Genomic DNA, 18,971 nt, shown 5'->3' on the forward strand with positions numbered 1-18,971 from the left:
CTTCTTCAAGAAGGAAGCTGGGCATAGAAGAGGCTCCTTATGGAGTTGGTTAACAATTTTGGCATGAATCTGCTCTTGCCTGGTGTGTTGCATAAACTGGACATGCAGGACCCACAGAGTAATGACTGATGAACTTGTCTAAAGGTGACATTGCCATTCAGTGTTCCTGCTTTATGAAAGAGACTGCCAGACATTATGCAGGACACAGAAAAAAATGACTGACAAACTGCCAATATAGGCAGCCATGTCTTTGAAATCTCCTGCTTCATGGAAATATCTCCTGGATACTATGGGACTGTAGGCTGAAAACAGATACTCCAATGGTACAGAACACCTTTGGGTGATTTTACAGGGAGCAAGATATTTCTGTCATTTCTAAAGTTTTGGAAGTTGCTTATAATGTACTTCCTGTTTATTTAGATAATATTATATCCTTCTGATGTCTTTGATGGATTTGAAAAATAAACAGTTATTATTACAGTTTTTCTTAGTTATGATAAAAGATAAAGTAGATATAAATACTGTAACTGTAATTCTTGCTTGGTAACTGCTTTGCTATATGTAATTTTACTATGTTAAAGTTAAAAGCTTTCTTTTTAAAACAGAAAAGAGGAAATGATATTGGAAGTCCTTTTGTCTGTGTGTTGCTTTTATTTGTTAGTAAATAAAGAACTGTCTTGGCCTATAGCATGGGAAGAGAAAGGCAAATTGGAGAGTTGCCATGAAGCCACCAGAGATAGACTTGTTGAAACTTTGCTAGTAGGCCACAACCTTGTGATGACATACAGATTAATAGAAATGTAGTAAATTAAGATGTAATTATTAGCCAATATGAAGTTAGAGCAAATGAAACAAGCAGTAATTTAATTAATACTGTATCTGTGTGATTATTTTGTGTCTAATCTAGCCAGGTGGCCGGAACCAACAAGCAGCCCTCCCTCCTAATGGAAGCTTACCAATTCCAGTCAGACAGAGAAGGATACAGCATAAGTCAAACTAGTCCCTCTGAATGTGGATAACAGTTGAATAGCTGGGGAAGACTGTGGGGCCACTGGCAGTGGCATCATGATTTATCCCTACTGCTTATATTGGCTTTGGGGGAGCTTATTCTCTTTGGGTATGTACTTTTCTCAGCCTAGATATAATAGAGAGGGCAATGCTCTCGGAGCCTTAGCTATAAGACAGTTTTGAAGATATATCCACTGTGGCTGGGTTTCACATTTCCACATTTTGATTGATTATAGTTTTCTGTAATTATCACTATCTGTAGCAAAGAGGATTTTCCTTGTTGGTGGTAAAGACTATATTTAACTGTGGGCATAAGGAAAAAATGTATTCTGAATTTGTTTACTCAACTACAGGAAAACAAGAAACCTTCCATTCTGTAGCAAAATATCGGGGGTGTTGATTTTCAGAGGAAGAGGTGGTTCAGGTATCATCTATGTAGTCAGTGTTCTTCAGAGATATAGAGTCTTTAACCTGAAATTGAGATAACAATATTTGTCATCTACCAATTTCATGGGATGGCAACAAGTACAGCCAAGATCAGAGAGTTCTTGTCTGACTACAGCAGTCCAGAATATGATAACCATGCTTTATTTTACACAGATTGTTGCATGAACTTAAAAACCTTAATACCACACAGTGAAGTGCGCTTGGTCATCTAGAAATACAGAATGTTAAGAAGAATATGAGGTTCATAAAATACTATAACCAAGTATATCATACACACTGAGAAAATAACCACTATTTCCAAAAGTAAAATGCAGTCACTGATACGCCAAGCATTGAAAGGGGACTGAGAGAATGTTTTAGAGAAAGATACAAAGGTACTCATATTAGGATGAATAATATCACAGACTTTCAAATGGAGTCTAAACAGCTGTTTTTGTGAATCTACCATACATACTTCAGTCTACAGCATGAAAGAATATTTATGATACCTAGCAGTCTTCTAAACTATGATTCCTGATAACCTGGAGAAAGCTGACCTCAGGTCATAAATAGAAGCACAAATATTAAATGAGTAAATTTTAAGTTCTAGCTATAGAACACTGCTGTGCCATACCTTTCAATACTGCTTTAGAGATAGGGTCATAGTGAAATCAATGGATGTCAACATCCCTCTGTCTAAAATAATTTTCCATATTCATTGGGGATAATCCCATTGTGGTCCACCTGTCTAGAATATATTGGAATGTGGAAATACTGGAAGAAATATCTGACTTTTTCCTCCAAACTAGTAGGCCTCTAAATAATTCTGACAAGAAAGTAAAACACCAATTTAACAATTGTATTTGCCAATATTACAGAAGTATTTCTGAGTATCCAAGCCAACAATAATGATCATCACACTCTGTCATCTGGACATGAGGACCAAAATGTGTGTCTAGTGTTATAAATGGAAAAGCTGGGTCACGATAAAGTAAGATTCTGAGACACGACGCCAGGAAAAAAGAAATTTGGTGTTCATACTGTGTCAAGGGAAAGATGGCAAGAGGAGCCAGATGTTTACCTTGTCCCCTAGGAACCCTTGGCTTTTTGGCAGTAGTCTTTCACATACCACCTGTGACAAGTTTGATACTTCACAGGAGTTTTCTTATCTTGTTGAAGCCTTGAAACCTTATGCCAATTTAAGATAGTTCCTTTAAAAAAAACTGAAACCATCTTAGTCAATATACCTTCCTTGTTAATTAGAAATAATTCCTTCTTCACATTTCACCTTAAAAGAGGTTTTTTCTTAAATGAAATGAGGTTCCATACATAGAAGATGTAGTGCATGACTTTTGTGTGAAATGTCTTGAAAATCTATGAGGTATTTTAGAAATAAAATAGTATTCTACTCAGACATGACCCCCATGGGCCATTTTCTAGCATTTAGAGTATAGAGGTGAGAGCTCAAAGTACTAATTCTGTTGTGCAGCTGAGCCAGTCATGCCAGGAGTGCGTACAGAGATATTTATTAGGCCTCTCAAGGTTGTTTTCTCAGTACATGCTGGTATCCATTTCTTTTAACATCCTGCATGCCCAGTACATCAAAATCAATCACAAGAGTCTGAACTCAGATTTTTCACTCTTACAAGCATATAGAGGATAGTTTTTTCTCTACAATTTGGAAAATTCAGTAATGAAATTTGCTTTTAATTTTTTCTCAACAACACTGACATCGGACTAATTAGAAAGTAAATGGATCCTACAGCAAAGTTTCTCAAGCTGTATGATGAATTAGATAAAATCTGACATAGCATTTTTCAACACACCTTTTCTGGCAGGCTAGTTGTCAATAAACTTCAAGACTGGGATTTACAGAAGGAGGGAGACCATGAAAAAGGAAATCAGGACCGCGAGGGGTGCGTTCACCCTCTGATACAAGGGGACTGATCGAATGAGAGCTCACCAAGGCCAGCTGGACTGGGACTGAATGAGCATGTGATCAAACTGGAGTCTCTGAATGCGGCTGACATGGGGGCTGACTGAGAAGCCATTGACAATGGCACTGGGTCTTGTTTTGTCTGCATGTACTGGCTTTTTGGGATCCTAGTCTGGTTGGATGCTGACCTTCCTAGACCTGGAGGGAGAGGGGAGGAACTTGAACTTCCCACAGGGCAGGAAACCCTGACTGCTCTTAGGACTGGAGAGGGAGGAGGAAAGGGAGTAGGGGGGAGGAGCAGAGGGAGTGGGGGGAATTGGAGGGTATGGGGAGGAGGGGAGGAAGTGGAAATTTTTATAAACAAACAAATAAATAAATTTAAGAAAAAAAACTGGGATTCAGTGATTGTTTTTAGAACTTTTCATGGATCTGCTAGAGGAATGTTTATGCTGAACAGAAGTCAGACTGACCATGTTTTCAAGACCTTTCTCAATTCTCATTTGGAGAATGGATTTCTATCTCAAGCTACCTACTTCTAAATGACAGAGAAGTATTAATTTTTAGACTGATTGCTGATACAAGCATGAAGAAGCAAAAACTTGATCGGTAAAAGCATAAACAGTGAGAGTCAAACAAAGGTCATGACACAGAGGAAAGGAGAATATGGTATTGTTCTATTTTGGGGACACACTGAGGAAGCTCCTACTCACCCTTTATCCCTCATACTTCAAATCACTTGCTAGGTTTGCACCTTGTTACAAAGGATAGGCTGGTGAAAGCCAGCAGTTTCAGCAAGTCCATTCATCCATTTGTCATAAAATGATTCTCTAATTCTGATCACCAAGCCCTTGAATATGACCTTTATATATAATAGATTATTCGAGAGCTATGAATCTTCAACTCATATTTATAAGATAAGGAAACAATGTAATTCTTCTCATAGGGCTCGAGATCTCTAAATACCCACTAAACCACCAATACCAGGTCTTCTTGAAATCAAGTTTTTTGAAGTCTGGGTATGTTTAAGGACCATGATTATGCTCTACCATCTAATGTCTTTATATAACCCTAAGAAATACCAGCTACATAGGTATTCTATAGTTATACTGTTTTTGCATCCTGGCATCCTTTCAAGAATCAGCTGTTCACGTCAGCAAGAATAAAAGTTTCCTTATCACATGTTCCTCACCTACCCACAGAATGGACAAATAAAGTAGAGATAATGCATGACCTAGGAAGGGGAAACTCACAGGTGTGCTTGGGAAGAGGCAGTTGGGCCCCTCCCCTCTGTACCTCCTTCTCCCTCCAACAGAGTATAAATGCAGGCTCTTCCCAAGCACTCACTACCTTCTGCCACGATGAGTGCACTCCTCTTCCTGGCCCTTGTGGGAGCTACTGGTGAGTTCCATGCCTTGACCCAAGTCTTTCTCTTTCTTCTCCAGGAGACTATCAACCCTACCACTAAAGATGCTTCTTGTACTTTCAGTACTCCACTGTCCTCTGCCTTCCTGCCACAACTCTGAATCTGTATTTCTTATTTCTTTGTAAGCTTTATCTTTCTACCCCCTCTACACTTGTTTACTATGGGATCCCAATGTCTTGAAATGGAAGGCATGAGGAGGTTCTGGGAAATGAACCCTAAAAACTCTGGTTTGGGTCCAGCAGTTTGGGGATAGCTAAGCCACAAATATCTTTGCAGATAATACTCTTATTTGAAAGTTGAAAACCTAATTATACTGGAGATTAATGTCTTAAAATTCTGCCCTTATGTGGCAGGAGCAGTAAATTTGTAATAGTAAGGGGATTTCTATATATATATATATATATATATATATATATATATATATATATATATATGAATTTAATATATTATATCTTTATTATGTATTATTATTTACTAATAAATATTAAATGCATAAATGATATTAAAACTCATAAACATGCAATCAGGATTAAAAATAAATGGACTTGGTCAATAGCATTCTATCTTTATTTCCTACATAAGACCTTAATATATAAACTGAGCTGTAAAAACACTTAGAAATATTGAGGTCTACATACCGAAGATATTTTCCAAGATTGTTTCAACTATCCAAATCCCCTTAAGCTCTGTTAGACACAGGGGATCAAGGAATTATGAACAAGAGATTAAAGCAAGTAGTGGATCAGACAACAATCCCTGTGCCTATTCCTGCAGTCTGAGGTCATCCCTTGCCCTGTTTCCTGTAATCCATCAGAACATTGTCACTTACAGAGAATCTTTATAATGTATTATGGACAGTGCTCTGTATTGTGAACTATTAGAAGACACCAGAAGTCTACTGTTGCCTTTTGCCTTTAGTTACTGTAATAAATAAGGATTCCTAATTAGCTTGAGGTTGAAACAGGACTGAGGACTGCAATTTCCAGTATCTTGATGAATTGTCTGCTCTCTTCTTTTCTACTCAAGTTGCTTTCCCTGTTGACGACGATGATAAGATCGTTGGAGGATATACCTGCCAGGCGAATTCTGTCCCCTACCAGGTGTCTCTGAACTCTGGCTACCACTTTTGCGGAGGCTCCCTCATCAATAGCCAATGGGTGGTGTCTGCTGCTCATTGCTACAAGTCGTAAGTGATGGGCTCTGTCTTTACAGAACACATGTGACATTTCCTAGGGAATGGGATTAGATCAGGCATCAACTGAGGTAATTAAATGAATGGAAGACTCAGAGAAGAGAGATCATTGAGTGCAATTTCTTTCATGAGTTTGTAGAGAAAAAGCTCAACAAATATTAAGCCCTTTACAACCCTGAACCATTCAAAGTCAACCAGGGATAATAAAAATAACAAAAGAAATGAAAATTAATACTAGGGATAATAGAACTAACATGAAGTCACTCAAAGACTTCACATTGTTACACTGAGTCCTGTAGCAGGGAGATAAACTGAGTTTTCTGAGTTTGGACAATCAGCAAGCTTTTTGAATTATAAAGGAAATCTAATATATCCATTATTATTCTGGAAGTGGACAGATCTTTCTTGATAGATCATAAAAATTTATATTTTTACTATAGCATGTAATTGGATTTCAACATCAACTGCATTTCTGTGATGCTACTAGGGTTTTGCCCTTAGATGTTTTCATATGTAGTCTCTATGATGGCATAGAGTCTATAAATTATATTGCTCAACAACATGTAGTTTTGGTTTTTAAGCATAAGGTTTTTAATTGGGTGATTGGAGGTTTTTGCAATCATGGGGCAATATCTTCATTTTATAAATGGGAGAGACTGAAGCCATGATTGGGGATAGTGGACATGGATAGACGGGGCACCTGAAGGAATAGAGAAATGACAGCTGGAATTCTAATGCCGTACTTGTCCTTTTCATCTTCATGAACCTAGAGCATGTTGAGAAGACACATTGACAACTCAAGCCATGTGCTTAAACTGTCTATTTAGACTCATTTCATTATATAGAGATAATCAGGTATCAGATTCATTAAAAGCGGGTTTCTTACCAGAAAATGCATATGAATCATTAAGATTCTAATTCAGAAAGTTGAGAAATAAACGCAGATGGCTAAAATTCAAAGCAAGTTCTGAGGTGCCAAAGTTGCTTGGTTCAAACTATTCTTTTCTTTTTCTTTGTTTGTTTGTTTTTATTGACATAGAGTTTTGCTATGTAACTCGGACTGTCCTAGAACTCATTTTGTAGTACAGGCTGGCCTTGGTCTCAGAGATCTTTGTGCCCCTTCCCCTGAGTGAGCTACTAATGCATGTGTATCTGCTTTCAAGCATTAGATCATTTTATTGGATGATTTGCATCCATTTGAGAACCATAGGTTGGTGAGCAGTCTTTACCTGCTCATATTTTTTGTCTTTGAATTAGAGAGGAATTTGGGTCTCAAGATGTTACTCTCAAATCACACCTCTGCTATTTTTTTTTTTTTTGATGTTAAACCAGCCTCATTCCCTCTCCGGACTTCTCCATTTAAAAGGGTTAAATGACTCTGGACTATCTGAGGTAATGGATAGGAATTTTCTGCCATTTCTTTTCTTTCCAACAGCCGCATCCAAGTGAGACTGGGGGAACACAACATCAATGTCGCGGAAGGCACTGAGCAGTATGTCACTGCCTCCAAGATCATCAAGCATCCCAGCTTCAGTTCATCAACCCTGAACAATGACATCATGCTGATCAAGCTTGCTTCCCCTGTGACCCTCAATGCCAAAGTGGCCACTGTAGCTCTGCCCACCTCCTGCGCAGCTGCTGGCACTCAGTGCCTCATCTCTGGCTGGGGCAACACCTTGAGCTCTGGTGGTGAGTACTTCATTCACACAAGGTTTTAAATGATCACAAGAGGCACTGACCTACAGAATGATCTGGCTCTAGAATGTAAACCAGAGAGTTGCAGAATGTACTATCATTATTTCCAAGAAAGACATCAATAATGACTATTCGTAATATCTTGAAGGTAGCAGAGCAATCCTCTATACCAGTGTATCCCAGGGTGACTCTAGTACCTCTTCAATGGCAGTTTTTCAGGGGTCACATACTGGACAACACCGAAATATTGATCCCTAGCCTGGTCTCTATCACATTCTTTCTTCTCCTTTCTTCATAGTGAACAACCCAGACCTGCTCCAGTGCCTGAAGGCCCCAATTCTGACTCAGTCTGCCTGTCAATCCGCCTACCCTGGACAGATAACCAGTAACATGATTTGTGTTGGCTACCTGGAGGGAGGCAAAGATTCCTGCCAGGTAATTGAATCCCTTCTCATATAAATATCTTGTTTTCCCGGGAGTGGGAGTGGATTGGCCAAGTGTGTGGGTCAGGAACTTGTCTCTTGTAGTTTCATGGAAAAGGGAAGAGGTCTATTCTGGATATTATTTAAACAGATTAGTGAGAATAGGGGATTGGATAAATAATGGTGACCAAGGGAGGCTAGAATTGTATCTTCACGTCGGAGTAGATGTGGTCTTTTTTTTTTCACATGCCCCTTTGTTAAACACTTTATTCCTCTATCCTAGGGTGACTCTGGTGGCCCTGTGGTCTGCAATGGACAGCTCCAGGGCATTGTCTCCTGGGGCTATGGCTGTGCCCAGAAGAATCTCCCTGGTGTGTACACCAAGGTCTGCAACTATGTTAACTGGATTCAAAGCACCATTGCTGCCAACTAAGAATCTTTCATGCCCCTGAAATCACTATGTCAATAAACTGAATTCCTTACTTTCTGTGTCTTGGTCTTATCAGTTTATACTCTTGTCTGTGAGAAATATATACCCATTTGAGGTTATCTTTATCTATCCTTGAGATATGGAGAGCATCCTATGCCTCCAAAAACTTTGAATGGAATTGTAAGTCAACAGCAGTTGAAAAAAAACTAACACTAAATTGTAGAAGAAACGGAGGTTTTGGCTTTCTTTTTAAAAATCATGTATCAGAAGAAAGATGATAAAAAGTCTTAATATTCTTTTACATTTATGTGTGGTTTTTGAACAAACACTTTCACGAATACATTCATCGGTAGCAATAAATATCATGTATTTTAAACAGGAGTTTTTCTATTAGGTTGCAATGGGTCCTGAAGGTGTTAACGTACTCATTTATCATCATAGATGCTGAGATTCTTACACACACTGATTAGCGTGGAAACATTTTTTTCCTCACAGAAAGCCTGTAGGACTTGTACATGTGCCCATAGGAATAGCTTTCCCCTACCTCTATTCCTCATATGCCTATAACAATTCCTTCCACTTATCCATGATAAGAAAATATGTATGCAATAGTCTGAGATCTGCATAAACATTCCCACACTTAGGTTCCTCTCCATGTAGAGTGATTGTTATTGGAGTGGCAAACCTAAAAAACTAGTGCACAGAGGGCTTTGTTGTACAGCACCCTTCTCCAAGCAGATGATGAATCTGGGGATTGCTTCTTCTCCCTTTTACTGACTGCCCTGCTTTGCATTTGCTCCTGTAGCAACTCTGCTAACTATGAGGACTTTGAGCAGCGTGCACATTGCCTGCCTAGGTGCTGTGAAACATCATGGCAAAGAATCTCAACTGAGGCAAAACACACTCAAATTATCACTTCCTTTTGTGTCTTTATCACTAGATTTAACTTTGAGCAATCTCAGTTATTTCTCTACATGCTATATTACAACCTAAAATTGCATATTTTTTTTCTTTTTGAGGCAACATATTACTTTGATCTTGGGTTACCCTTGAACTGTCAGTGTGAACCAATATGTCTAAGTCTAATAAAGACTTTTTCTCACAGAAATAAAATAATAAAATTTGAGATCAATAAGGAGGCAGGGTTCATTTCCTCTAGTTGTCTCTCTATGCTACTGATTACTATTTTCTCTCTTTTTCTTTTCTAACCTCCTGTGCACATCTACATTTTTTTCAAGAGTGTTTTTAATTTAAAAAGGCATCCATCAATTTGGTTACCCATTTTTCCTCCAGCCTCTCCCAAACATCCTCCCTCAGGCCTCTCCCATGGCCCTCTATTTTAAAATTAACAGTCTCATTTTCTTAATTCACATTTTGCCTTCCTTTTGTTTAACCATTTATTACAATAAATCTTTCTTTTTCTTTTGTAGTTATTATGTACACTACTATTCTGTGTTCATTTAAATTTTTACCATATTACAAATAATTATTGACTTTGATGCAGTGGGGAAGCTTGGTTCAGCCTCAAGATGATATGACATGCTTTGTTGAGTCCCATGGGATACTTGTCCCTTTCTGAACAAAGAAGGATGGAAGGGGTAAGTGGGAGGTTGGGCAAGAAATTGTAAGATAAGATGGAGAGGAAACTGTACTTGAAATAAAATATTAAAATCTTAAACAGCAATTTGAGTATTAATATTCATCATTCTCTGCCACTAGAATGACCACATAATACAACCAGCCAATTCAAATTCAATACCCATGTCTTTTTTCTTTTCTAGCATGATAGGTCGTCCTAAAACTGTAAATACAAATAAATTCTTTCACAGTTAAATTGCTTTATCAGGTATTTTAAAAGAATTAACAAAATGAATGAATAACAAAGTTTGGCTCAGCTTCTTCCTTGGGCAGCAGAAGAAAGGGTGCCTGAACTGGCCTTATCCTATAGCCACACTGATTAATATCTTGCATATCACCATAGAACCTTTATCTGGCAATAGATGGAGATACAGACAGGACTCACATTGGAGCACTGGACTGACCTCCCAAGGTCCATATGAAGAGCAGAAGGAGAGAGAACATGAGCAAGGAAGTCAGGACCACGAGGGGTACGTCCACCCACTGAGACTGCGGGACAGATCTAATGGGAGATCATCAAGGCCAGTTGGACTGGAACTGATGGAGCATGTGATCAAACCAGACTCTCTGAATGTGGCTGATGGTGAAGGCTGACTGAGAAGCCAAGGACAATGGCACTGGGTTTTGATTCTCCTGCATGGACGGGCTTTGTGTGAGCCTAGTCTGTTTGGATGCTCACCTTCCTGGACCTGGGGGAAACAGGGAGTACCTTGGACTGTCTATAAGGTAGGGAACCCTGACTGCTCCTTGGACTGGAGAGGGAGGGGGAGGGGAACAAGGGAAGGGGAGGGAAAAGGGAGAAGGGAAGGAGGTGGAAATTTTCAATAAAAAATAAATAAATTAAAAAAATTAATGCAAAGAAATCAGTGGCCTCCCATATACAAATGACAAGCAGACTGAGAATGAAGTGATGGAAACGATACTTTTCACAATAACCTCAAATGTATGTATTTGGGTAACACTAACCAAGCAAGTATAAAAACCTACATAATCAACACTTTTATTTTTTATTTATTTAAATTTTTTACAAATTCCCATTCCATCCCCTCCTCCCACTACTGTCCCTCCTCAGACCCTCCCACCCCACATCCTCTAATCCTAAGAGAGCCATGCACCCCACCCTGTGTAAAGCCCTCCCTACTGGATCTTGGTTGTGCAAGCTTTACATTTACAGGGAATAGATTCCCAAGAAGCCAGTACATGTATTAGTGACAAATCCCAGTGTTACTATGTGTGGCCCCACAGTCTGCCCTAACTATCAACCCTCTTCAAAGGGGCTTGGTTGTTCCCATGTTCATTCACTCACAGTCCAGTTGGAGTTGGTGGGCTACCATTAGCTCAAGCAAATTGTCAGTGAATGAACCCCTCATGGTCTTGAATTTCTTGTTCATACTCTCATTTCTTCCACTCTTCAACTGGATCTTGGAGACTCAGTCGAGTGCTCCAATGTGGGTCACTGTCTCTATTCCCATCTGTTGTTGGACAAAAGCTCTATGGTGATATTTAAGATAATCATCAATCTGATTACTGGGTAAGGCCAGTTCAGACAATATATCAGAATATGGAAAGATCTAAAATTTCTCCGGTGTCCCTATCCCAAAGGGACCAAAAAAATCTTCTCCTCAAAATTTATACTTTTAACTCATCCCATAATCCAATACCAGTATGCATTCATTCCAAAGGCAAATATGAAGAAGCCAAAGACACTGATCCAACCTTCAAGTCTCATCCCAAGCACTATATTTGACCTCTGGGAATGACCTCTCTTCATTGTCCTACCCCATTGTAAGGAGAAAAAAGAAGCAGATTCTCTGCTTCTTAGACTCTGCTCTTCTCCTTCTAGTGAAGTTCTTCAGATACCTAGGCTATCCCCATCCCTACGTGTCACAACTCAATACTCAAAAACACATTCTACCTAGAAACTCCAATGACCAAAACTGCCAGGTAGGTTCACAGAAAATTTCCTAACAAACCACACAGTCATTGGGCTCTCCTAAAATCTAGAAAGGAAACTGAAACTGTAGAACAAAACATCTCCCATCAAAGTCAAAAGCAGATAGAGCCCCTAAAACTATAATCAGTATTATCCTAAATGCCTGGATGCCAGCATGAGAACAAAATCAATAATAGCCAGGACAATATGTCTTCACTAAAGCCCAGTGACCCGACCACAGCGGGTCCTGAATATTCCAACATGGCTGAAGCACAAGACCTTAAAAGAACTTGTAATAACATGATAGAGGTGTTTAAATAAGAAATTAATAAATCCCTTAAAGCAATACTGGAAAACACAAAAAGAGGGAAGAAAGTAATGAATCTGTTCAAGACTTGAAAATGGAACAAGAAGGAGTAAAGAAAACCCATACTGAGGGAATTATGTAAATGAAAAAAATTAGAATTTTGAATATAGACTACAGATACAAGCTAAAATAATATAACAAAGAAATGGAAGAGAGAACCTTGGGCGTTGAAGATAGCATTGAAGATATAATAGAGGAAATGGATAGAGCTCCAGTATAGAGGAAGGGATTAGCAGTGGGGAATTCAGATGGATCTCATTAGAAAAAGAAAATAGATTATATTTTATGATTCTTTTGGGAATGGGGGGATGAGAATGCAAGGATCAAGTGGGGGACATGTAGGGGAAATAGGGTTGAGGGAGGAAATGAGTAGGCAGAAATTTCCTTTCAGGCAGTCTCTCTCAAAATTATACTGAGGCTTATATTAATTACAAATACTCATCCAAGAACTCAGGCTTGATTCTAACTAGCTCTTACAACTTAAACCATTTCTGTTAATCAATGTGCTGCCCCCAAGGCTTGTGACTTATAACTCTACCCATTTTGTGTATCCAACTCTTTTTCTAGTTTGTTAGCATTTCCTTGCCTCTGCATTTTTTCTTCCCTGCATTCCTTTAATCAGTCTTTCCTGTTTACTTACTTTTTTTCTAGCTGTTCATCAGTCAACTTTTTTATTAAACTGATCACAGCATCATACAGTTACACAGTGTATAAGAATATTCCACAGCAGAAATGTGTGGAGAGGCAGCTAGGATTGAGAGAGAGCTGAGTGTTGGTATGGAAACTAGTACAATAGAAATCTCATAATTTACATATATATATATATATATATATATATATATATATATATATATGTATAGATATAGATGATGCTAATGAGGGTTCCAAATAATGAGGGAGACAGAGTGCCAACTAACCATGTAATTTCTCCAAAGGAGGCTTCTATTACCGGGACTGAATTATATTGAATCGATTCATAGGCCCAAGGAGTCCTTGGAAATCTCCAAACAACACAGGAGATTGCCAATATAATAGGTTTCTCTCTACAAATGGACAACAAAATATGATTCCTGAAAACGACATGCCATTCGACTCGTAGAACAAGAAACCTACATACAATCTTTACCCCTATCTTCTAGTGTCTGGGAAGGAAGGTTACTCTACAGGCTACCAAAAAACCCAAACACAAACAACAAACCAGCCACAAATCCTTTGATCTACACTGCTGTTCTACTTGAATAATATGTTAGGCCAATGGTTTCACAAAACTTCGGTAAGTAACCAACCAATGTCTGATTAGACTTAAGGCCTATTCCTCTAATTTGAACCCATACCCAACATTGCTGTTGTGAATGAGTACCAGAAATCATAGAGCCTAGAGATCCAGGATAAAACCAAATACTACTTTTTTTTTAAAAAAAAAAGTAACAATAAAAATAACTCCTAAAGATATTCTTCCATACTCATATATCAGTACATTATTCAGACATTAACAGAGAAACTTTCTCCTGCAGCAGATGGGAACATTGGAACAAAAGACCCACAGTCAGACATCACACATCACACAGACTCTCTCTCTCTCTCTCTCTCTCTCTCTCTCACACACACACACACACACACATGCACACATAGAGAGAGAGACAGAGACAGAGAAACACAGACAGAGACCTTTGAATAAATAACTCTAAATGGAATGTCTCCATCAAATCCTTCCACTCAGTGTTCAGGGTACCACACAGAAGAGAAAATGGATAGAGTGTCAGAACTGAGGAGATGAGAGACAAAAGAACTAAGCCCTCTAATTCAGCTGAGCAAAGCTCATATGTACTCATGGGTTTCAAAGAAGTAAACACAGGGCTAACATAGGTCTTCACTAGATCCTCTGTGCATGTATTAAAGTTTTTAATTTAATACATTTTATGGGACTGCTTAGTGTATAAACTAGTGGGTTTAGTTTTCTACATTCATGGATCTTGAAATGACAATTTATAGTTCATATGAAAACACAAAAATAATAGGAGAGCTAAAACTATTTTGATTAAGAATTAACTGCTGGTTACTTCTCTAGTGTCAGTTTTCTTGCTAGCCTCATTATGGCTCCCTATATCAAGATAACTCTTTCCTTCCTCCTCATCTCTGTCCTTCTTGCATCTCAACCATCCCTTTTTTCTCAAGTGTTCCTTTCCCTCCTTTTTACCTCCTCCACTTTGGTCTTCCCATTCACATTTTCTCAGGAGTTCTTGATTATTTCTCCTTCTCAGGGAGATGTATATATCCTCCAATATTTAATTAAGGATGGATGAAATATTTAGAAAAAACAATATTTGAAACTACAGATAGTTTTATTTAGGTAGGTATATGGTTCTACTTGTAAGTATTTTCTTTAATTTGAAAATATAAGCAAAGATAATATGGCTTCATATCTCTTTCAATATGGGACATTTATTATTTTCTAATTTGTTTATTTTGTACCGTTCCCTGGACACCCTAGGCAAGAGAATTAATATAAAATCATATGGACAACATAAATATTATATATGGGTAGCTTGTCTCAGTTGGAATCTAATAATAACTAAAGAAGAACTGATATAATTGACAGCTTAGAAATTAGTAAGTTTGTTTAGTTCCCACACCCATTAACCAGACCCCGCCAGCTGCTAGCCCCTTCTCACTCCCAATCTTGCCTAACCTCCTGCAACCTCGGTGCAACTCTGAAACATAGCTTGCTTCTATACAGAGGAGACTAAGAGGTGAGTGACCAGACATGTAGTGTGACACCCCATTCTCTAGGATCTCCATAGTGGGACAAAACTCTGGGTTAACTCCCCAATTGTCTTGGCTCCTTCAGCCAGGCTAGAGGTGTTTCCTTCAGGAAGCCTGCCACAATACCCAACCCTATCCACTAGACCCTGAAAGCTACTAGCCATATCATGTCCCCAAACTCGCCTAGCTTTCTGTAACCTCAGTGGAACTCTGAAAAACAGCTTGCTACAATACTGAGGGGACCAAAAGCTTGCTATAACACTGCGTGTACCAAGGTGTAATCAGGAGCAGAGACCAAGAGAACAGGCTTAGAGAAACATCAGTGGTTCCATGAGACACAGACATTGACTATACAGAGCAGACCAAGAACAATTCCTAAACACTCAGACATCCACTGCAAGGATTGGACCAAGACACATAGTCACTGATGGCCTCATTTGAAGGAAGAGATGGTTAGGTATCAATACAAGAATTCATACAACACATCGGAGGGGTGAGTGTGCTTCGGGCCCGCGGCAGGGGCCCGGCGAGGAGGAGCTAGGACTTTCCCCGACCCCATAGACTCCCAGGTCAACCTGCAGTGCTGGTTCCACCCTGCTAAGCTCTCCCGCCTGCCAATCCAGCTTCCATCCAGGTACAAATTTCTATATTTCTCCCCTCACACTGGGGTCATAAAATTTCCCCAGCTCAGCTGCCTTGCACACTGGGCCTGCTCGGTAGGCGCATCCCGGAAAGAGGGAGTGCCTGTGCTTCAATAGCCTGCCTGAGGAAAGGTAGGCATTCTATCAGTGAACTCCCTGCCCAACAAGGGAACCTGACCCGATACCAGAAGTTCCAATAGAGAGCATTTGAACGAAGAGTTGGGCAGACGCCAAGGCAAGACCTCCTCCAACAATCTGAAAAACAACATGAAAACACCAGATCCCAACGACCATACAACAGAAGGATTTGAACACTCTAACCCAGATGAAGTGGAAAAAAAGTGCCATTATGAAAGCAATAGAGTCCCTTAAACAGGATATGAATAACTTCCTTAAGGAACTGGTCGAGAAGTATAACAAAAAGTTTGAAGAAATGAGTATAGAAATGGATGAGAAATATAACAAAAAGTTTGAAGAAATAAGTAAATCCGTGAATGATACCCTGAGAAACCAAGAAAAAACAATCAAACAAGTAAAGGAAACAGTCCAAGAATTGAAAACTGAAATGGAGGCAATGAAGAAAACACAAAACAAGAACCGACTGGATATGGAAAACCTAGGTAAACGAGCGGAGACTACAGAATCAAGCATAACCAATAGAATACAAGAGATAGGAGAACGAATCTCAGATTCTGAAGATACCATAGAGAAAATAAATGCTCTGGTCAAAGAAAACAGCAAATCCAACAAATTCTCTTCACAAAACATTCAGGAAATCTGGGACACAATAAAAAAAACCAAATCTAAGAATAATAGGGATTGAAGAAAGAGAAGAACTGCAGATCAAAGGCCCAGAAAGTATATTTAACAAAATTATAGAAGAAAACTTTCCCAATCTAAAGAACGATATTCCTATGAAGGTTCAAGAAGCATACAGAAGGCCGAATAGACTGGATCAAAAAAAAAAAGTCCCCTTGCCATATAATAATCAAAACACAAAACATCCAGATTAAAGAAAGAATATTAAGAGCTGCAAAGGAAAAAGGTCAAGTGACTTATATAGGTAAACCTATCAGGCTTACACCAGACTCCTCTATAGAAACCATGAAAGCCAGAAGATCCTGGATAGAGGTACTGCGGAAACTAAGAGACCTTGGATGCAAACCCAGACTACTATACCCAGCCAAGCTATCGTTCACTATCAACGGAGAAAACAAAATATTCCAGGATAAAAATAAATTTAAACAATTCGTAGCCACAAATCCATCCCTACAGAAAGTAATAGAAGGAAAATCGCAACCCAAGGAATCCAGAATGGTCATCACTACCTACAATAACCCAGACATCTAGCGACCCTTCACAACCACAACTCAAAGAAGAGAAACACGCAAACTCTACTATACACACACACACACAAATAATAAAAGGAATCAACAACCACTGGTCATTAATATCACTTAAAATTAATGGACTCAACTCACCTATAAAAAGGCACAGACTTAGAGACTGGATAAGAAAACAGGATTCAACATTCTGCTGTTTACAAGAAACACACCTCAACCACAGAGATAGACATTTACTCAGAGTAAAGGGTTGGGAAAAGGTTTTCCAAGCAAACGGACCTAAGAAACAAGCTGGTGTGGCCATTCTAATATCTAACAAAATTGACTTCAAACTAAAATCAATCAGAAGAGATGGAGATGGACATTTCATACTCTTAACAGGAACAATTAATCAGGAGAAAGTCTCAATCCTGAATATCTACACCCCTAATATAAAAGCACCCACTTATGTAAAAGAAAAACTTTTAGAACTCAAGGCAGTCATCAAACCACACACACTAATAGTAGGAGACTTCAACACACCTCTCTCACCAATGGACAGATCAATCAAACAGAAACTCAACAGAGAAATAAGAGAATTGCTAGAGGTAATGAATCAAATGGACTTAACAGATATCTATAGAACATTCTACCCAAAAAGGAAAGAATATACCTTCTTCTCTGCAGCTCATGGAACTTTCTCGAAAATTGACCACATACTTGGTAACAAAGCAAACATACACAGATACAAAATATTTTAGTAATCACCTGTGTCTTGTCGGATCACCACGGAATAAAGTTAAAACTCAATAACAATTCGAATTCCAGAAAGCCTACAAATGTATGGAAGTTGAACAGTCAACTACTGAATCATCCTTGGGTCAAGGAAGAAATAAAGAAAGAAATTAAAGTCTTCTTTGAATTTAATGAAAATAAAGACACAACATACTCAAACCTATGGGACACAATGAAAGCAGTTCTAAGAGGAAAGTTCATAGTGCTAAGTGCCCAATTAAAGAAAACGGAGAAAGAATATATTGGAGACATAACAGCACACCTAAAAGCTCTGGAAAAAAAAGAAGAAGACTCTCCGAGGAGGAGTAGAAGATTGGAAATAATCAAACTGAGGGCTGAAATCAACAAAATAGCAACACAGAAAACAATCCAAAAAATCAACGAAACAAAAAGTTGGTTCTTGGAGAAAATCAACAAGATTGACAAACCCCTAGCCAAACTAATCAAACGGCAGAGAGAGAACACTCAAATTAATAAGATCAGAAATGAAAAGGGGGACATAACAACAGACACAGTGGAAATTCAGAGAATCATTAGATCTTACTATGAGAGTTTATATGCCACAAAGTTAGAAAATGTACAAGAAATGGATTGGTTTTTAGATAAATACCATTAACCAAAGTTAAATCAAGAGCAAGTGAACAATCTAAATAGACCTGTTAGTCGCGAAGAATTAGAAGCTGTTATCAAAAACCTCCCCACCAAAAAAGCCCAGGTCCAGATGGTTTCAATGCAGAATTCTACCAGAACTTCCAGGAAGAGCTAATACCTATACTCCTTAATGTATTTCACAATATAGAAACAGAAGAATCATTGCCAAACTCTTTTTATGAAGCTACAGTTACCCTGATACCAAAACCACACAAAGACACAACCAAGAAAGAGAATTACAGACCAATCTCACTCATGAACATTGACACCAAAATACTCAATAAAATACTGGCAAACTGAATCCAAGAATACATTAGAAAAATTATCCA

General features: G+C 38.6%; 1 protein-coding gene across 1 annotated transcript; it reads left to right on the plus strand.

The window, feature by feature from the left end:
- Positions 1–4,611: 4,611 nt before the first annotated feature.
- On the plus strand, positions 4,612–8,585 carry LOC146889620 (trypsin-4-like). Its single transcript, XM_085683984.2, has 5 exons — positions 4,612–4,768; positions 5,820–5,979; positions 7,421–7,674; positions 7,979–8,115; positions 8,386–8,585. The coding sequence occupies exons 1-5, from the start codon at positions 4,690–4,692 to the stop codon at positions 8,533–8,535; spliced, it is 780 nt and encodes a 259-aa protein (XP_085540110.2). The 5' UTR covers positions 4,612–4,689; the 3' UTR covers positions 8,536–8,585.
- Positions 8,586–18,971: the final 10,386 nt, after the last annotated feature.

Source organism: Myodes glareolus, chromosome 25 (genome assembly GCF_982192425.1).
Source record: "Myodes glareolus chromosome 25, mMyoGla1.1, whole genome shotgun sequence".
In the NCBI taxonomy this organism is placed as follows: Eukaryota; Metazoa; Chordata; class Mammalia; order Rodentia; family Cricetidae; genus Myodes; species Myodes glareolus.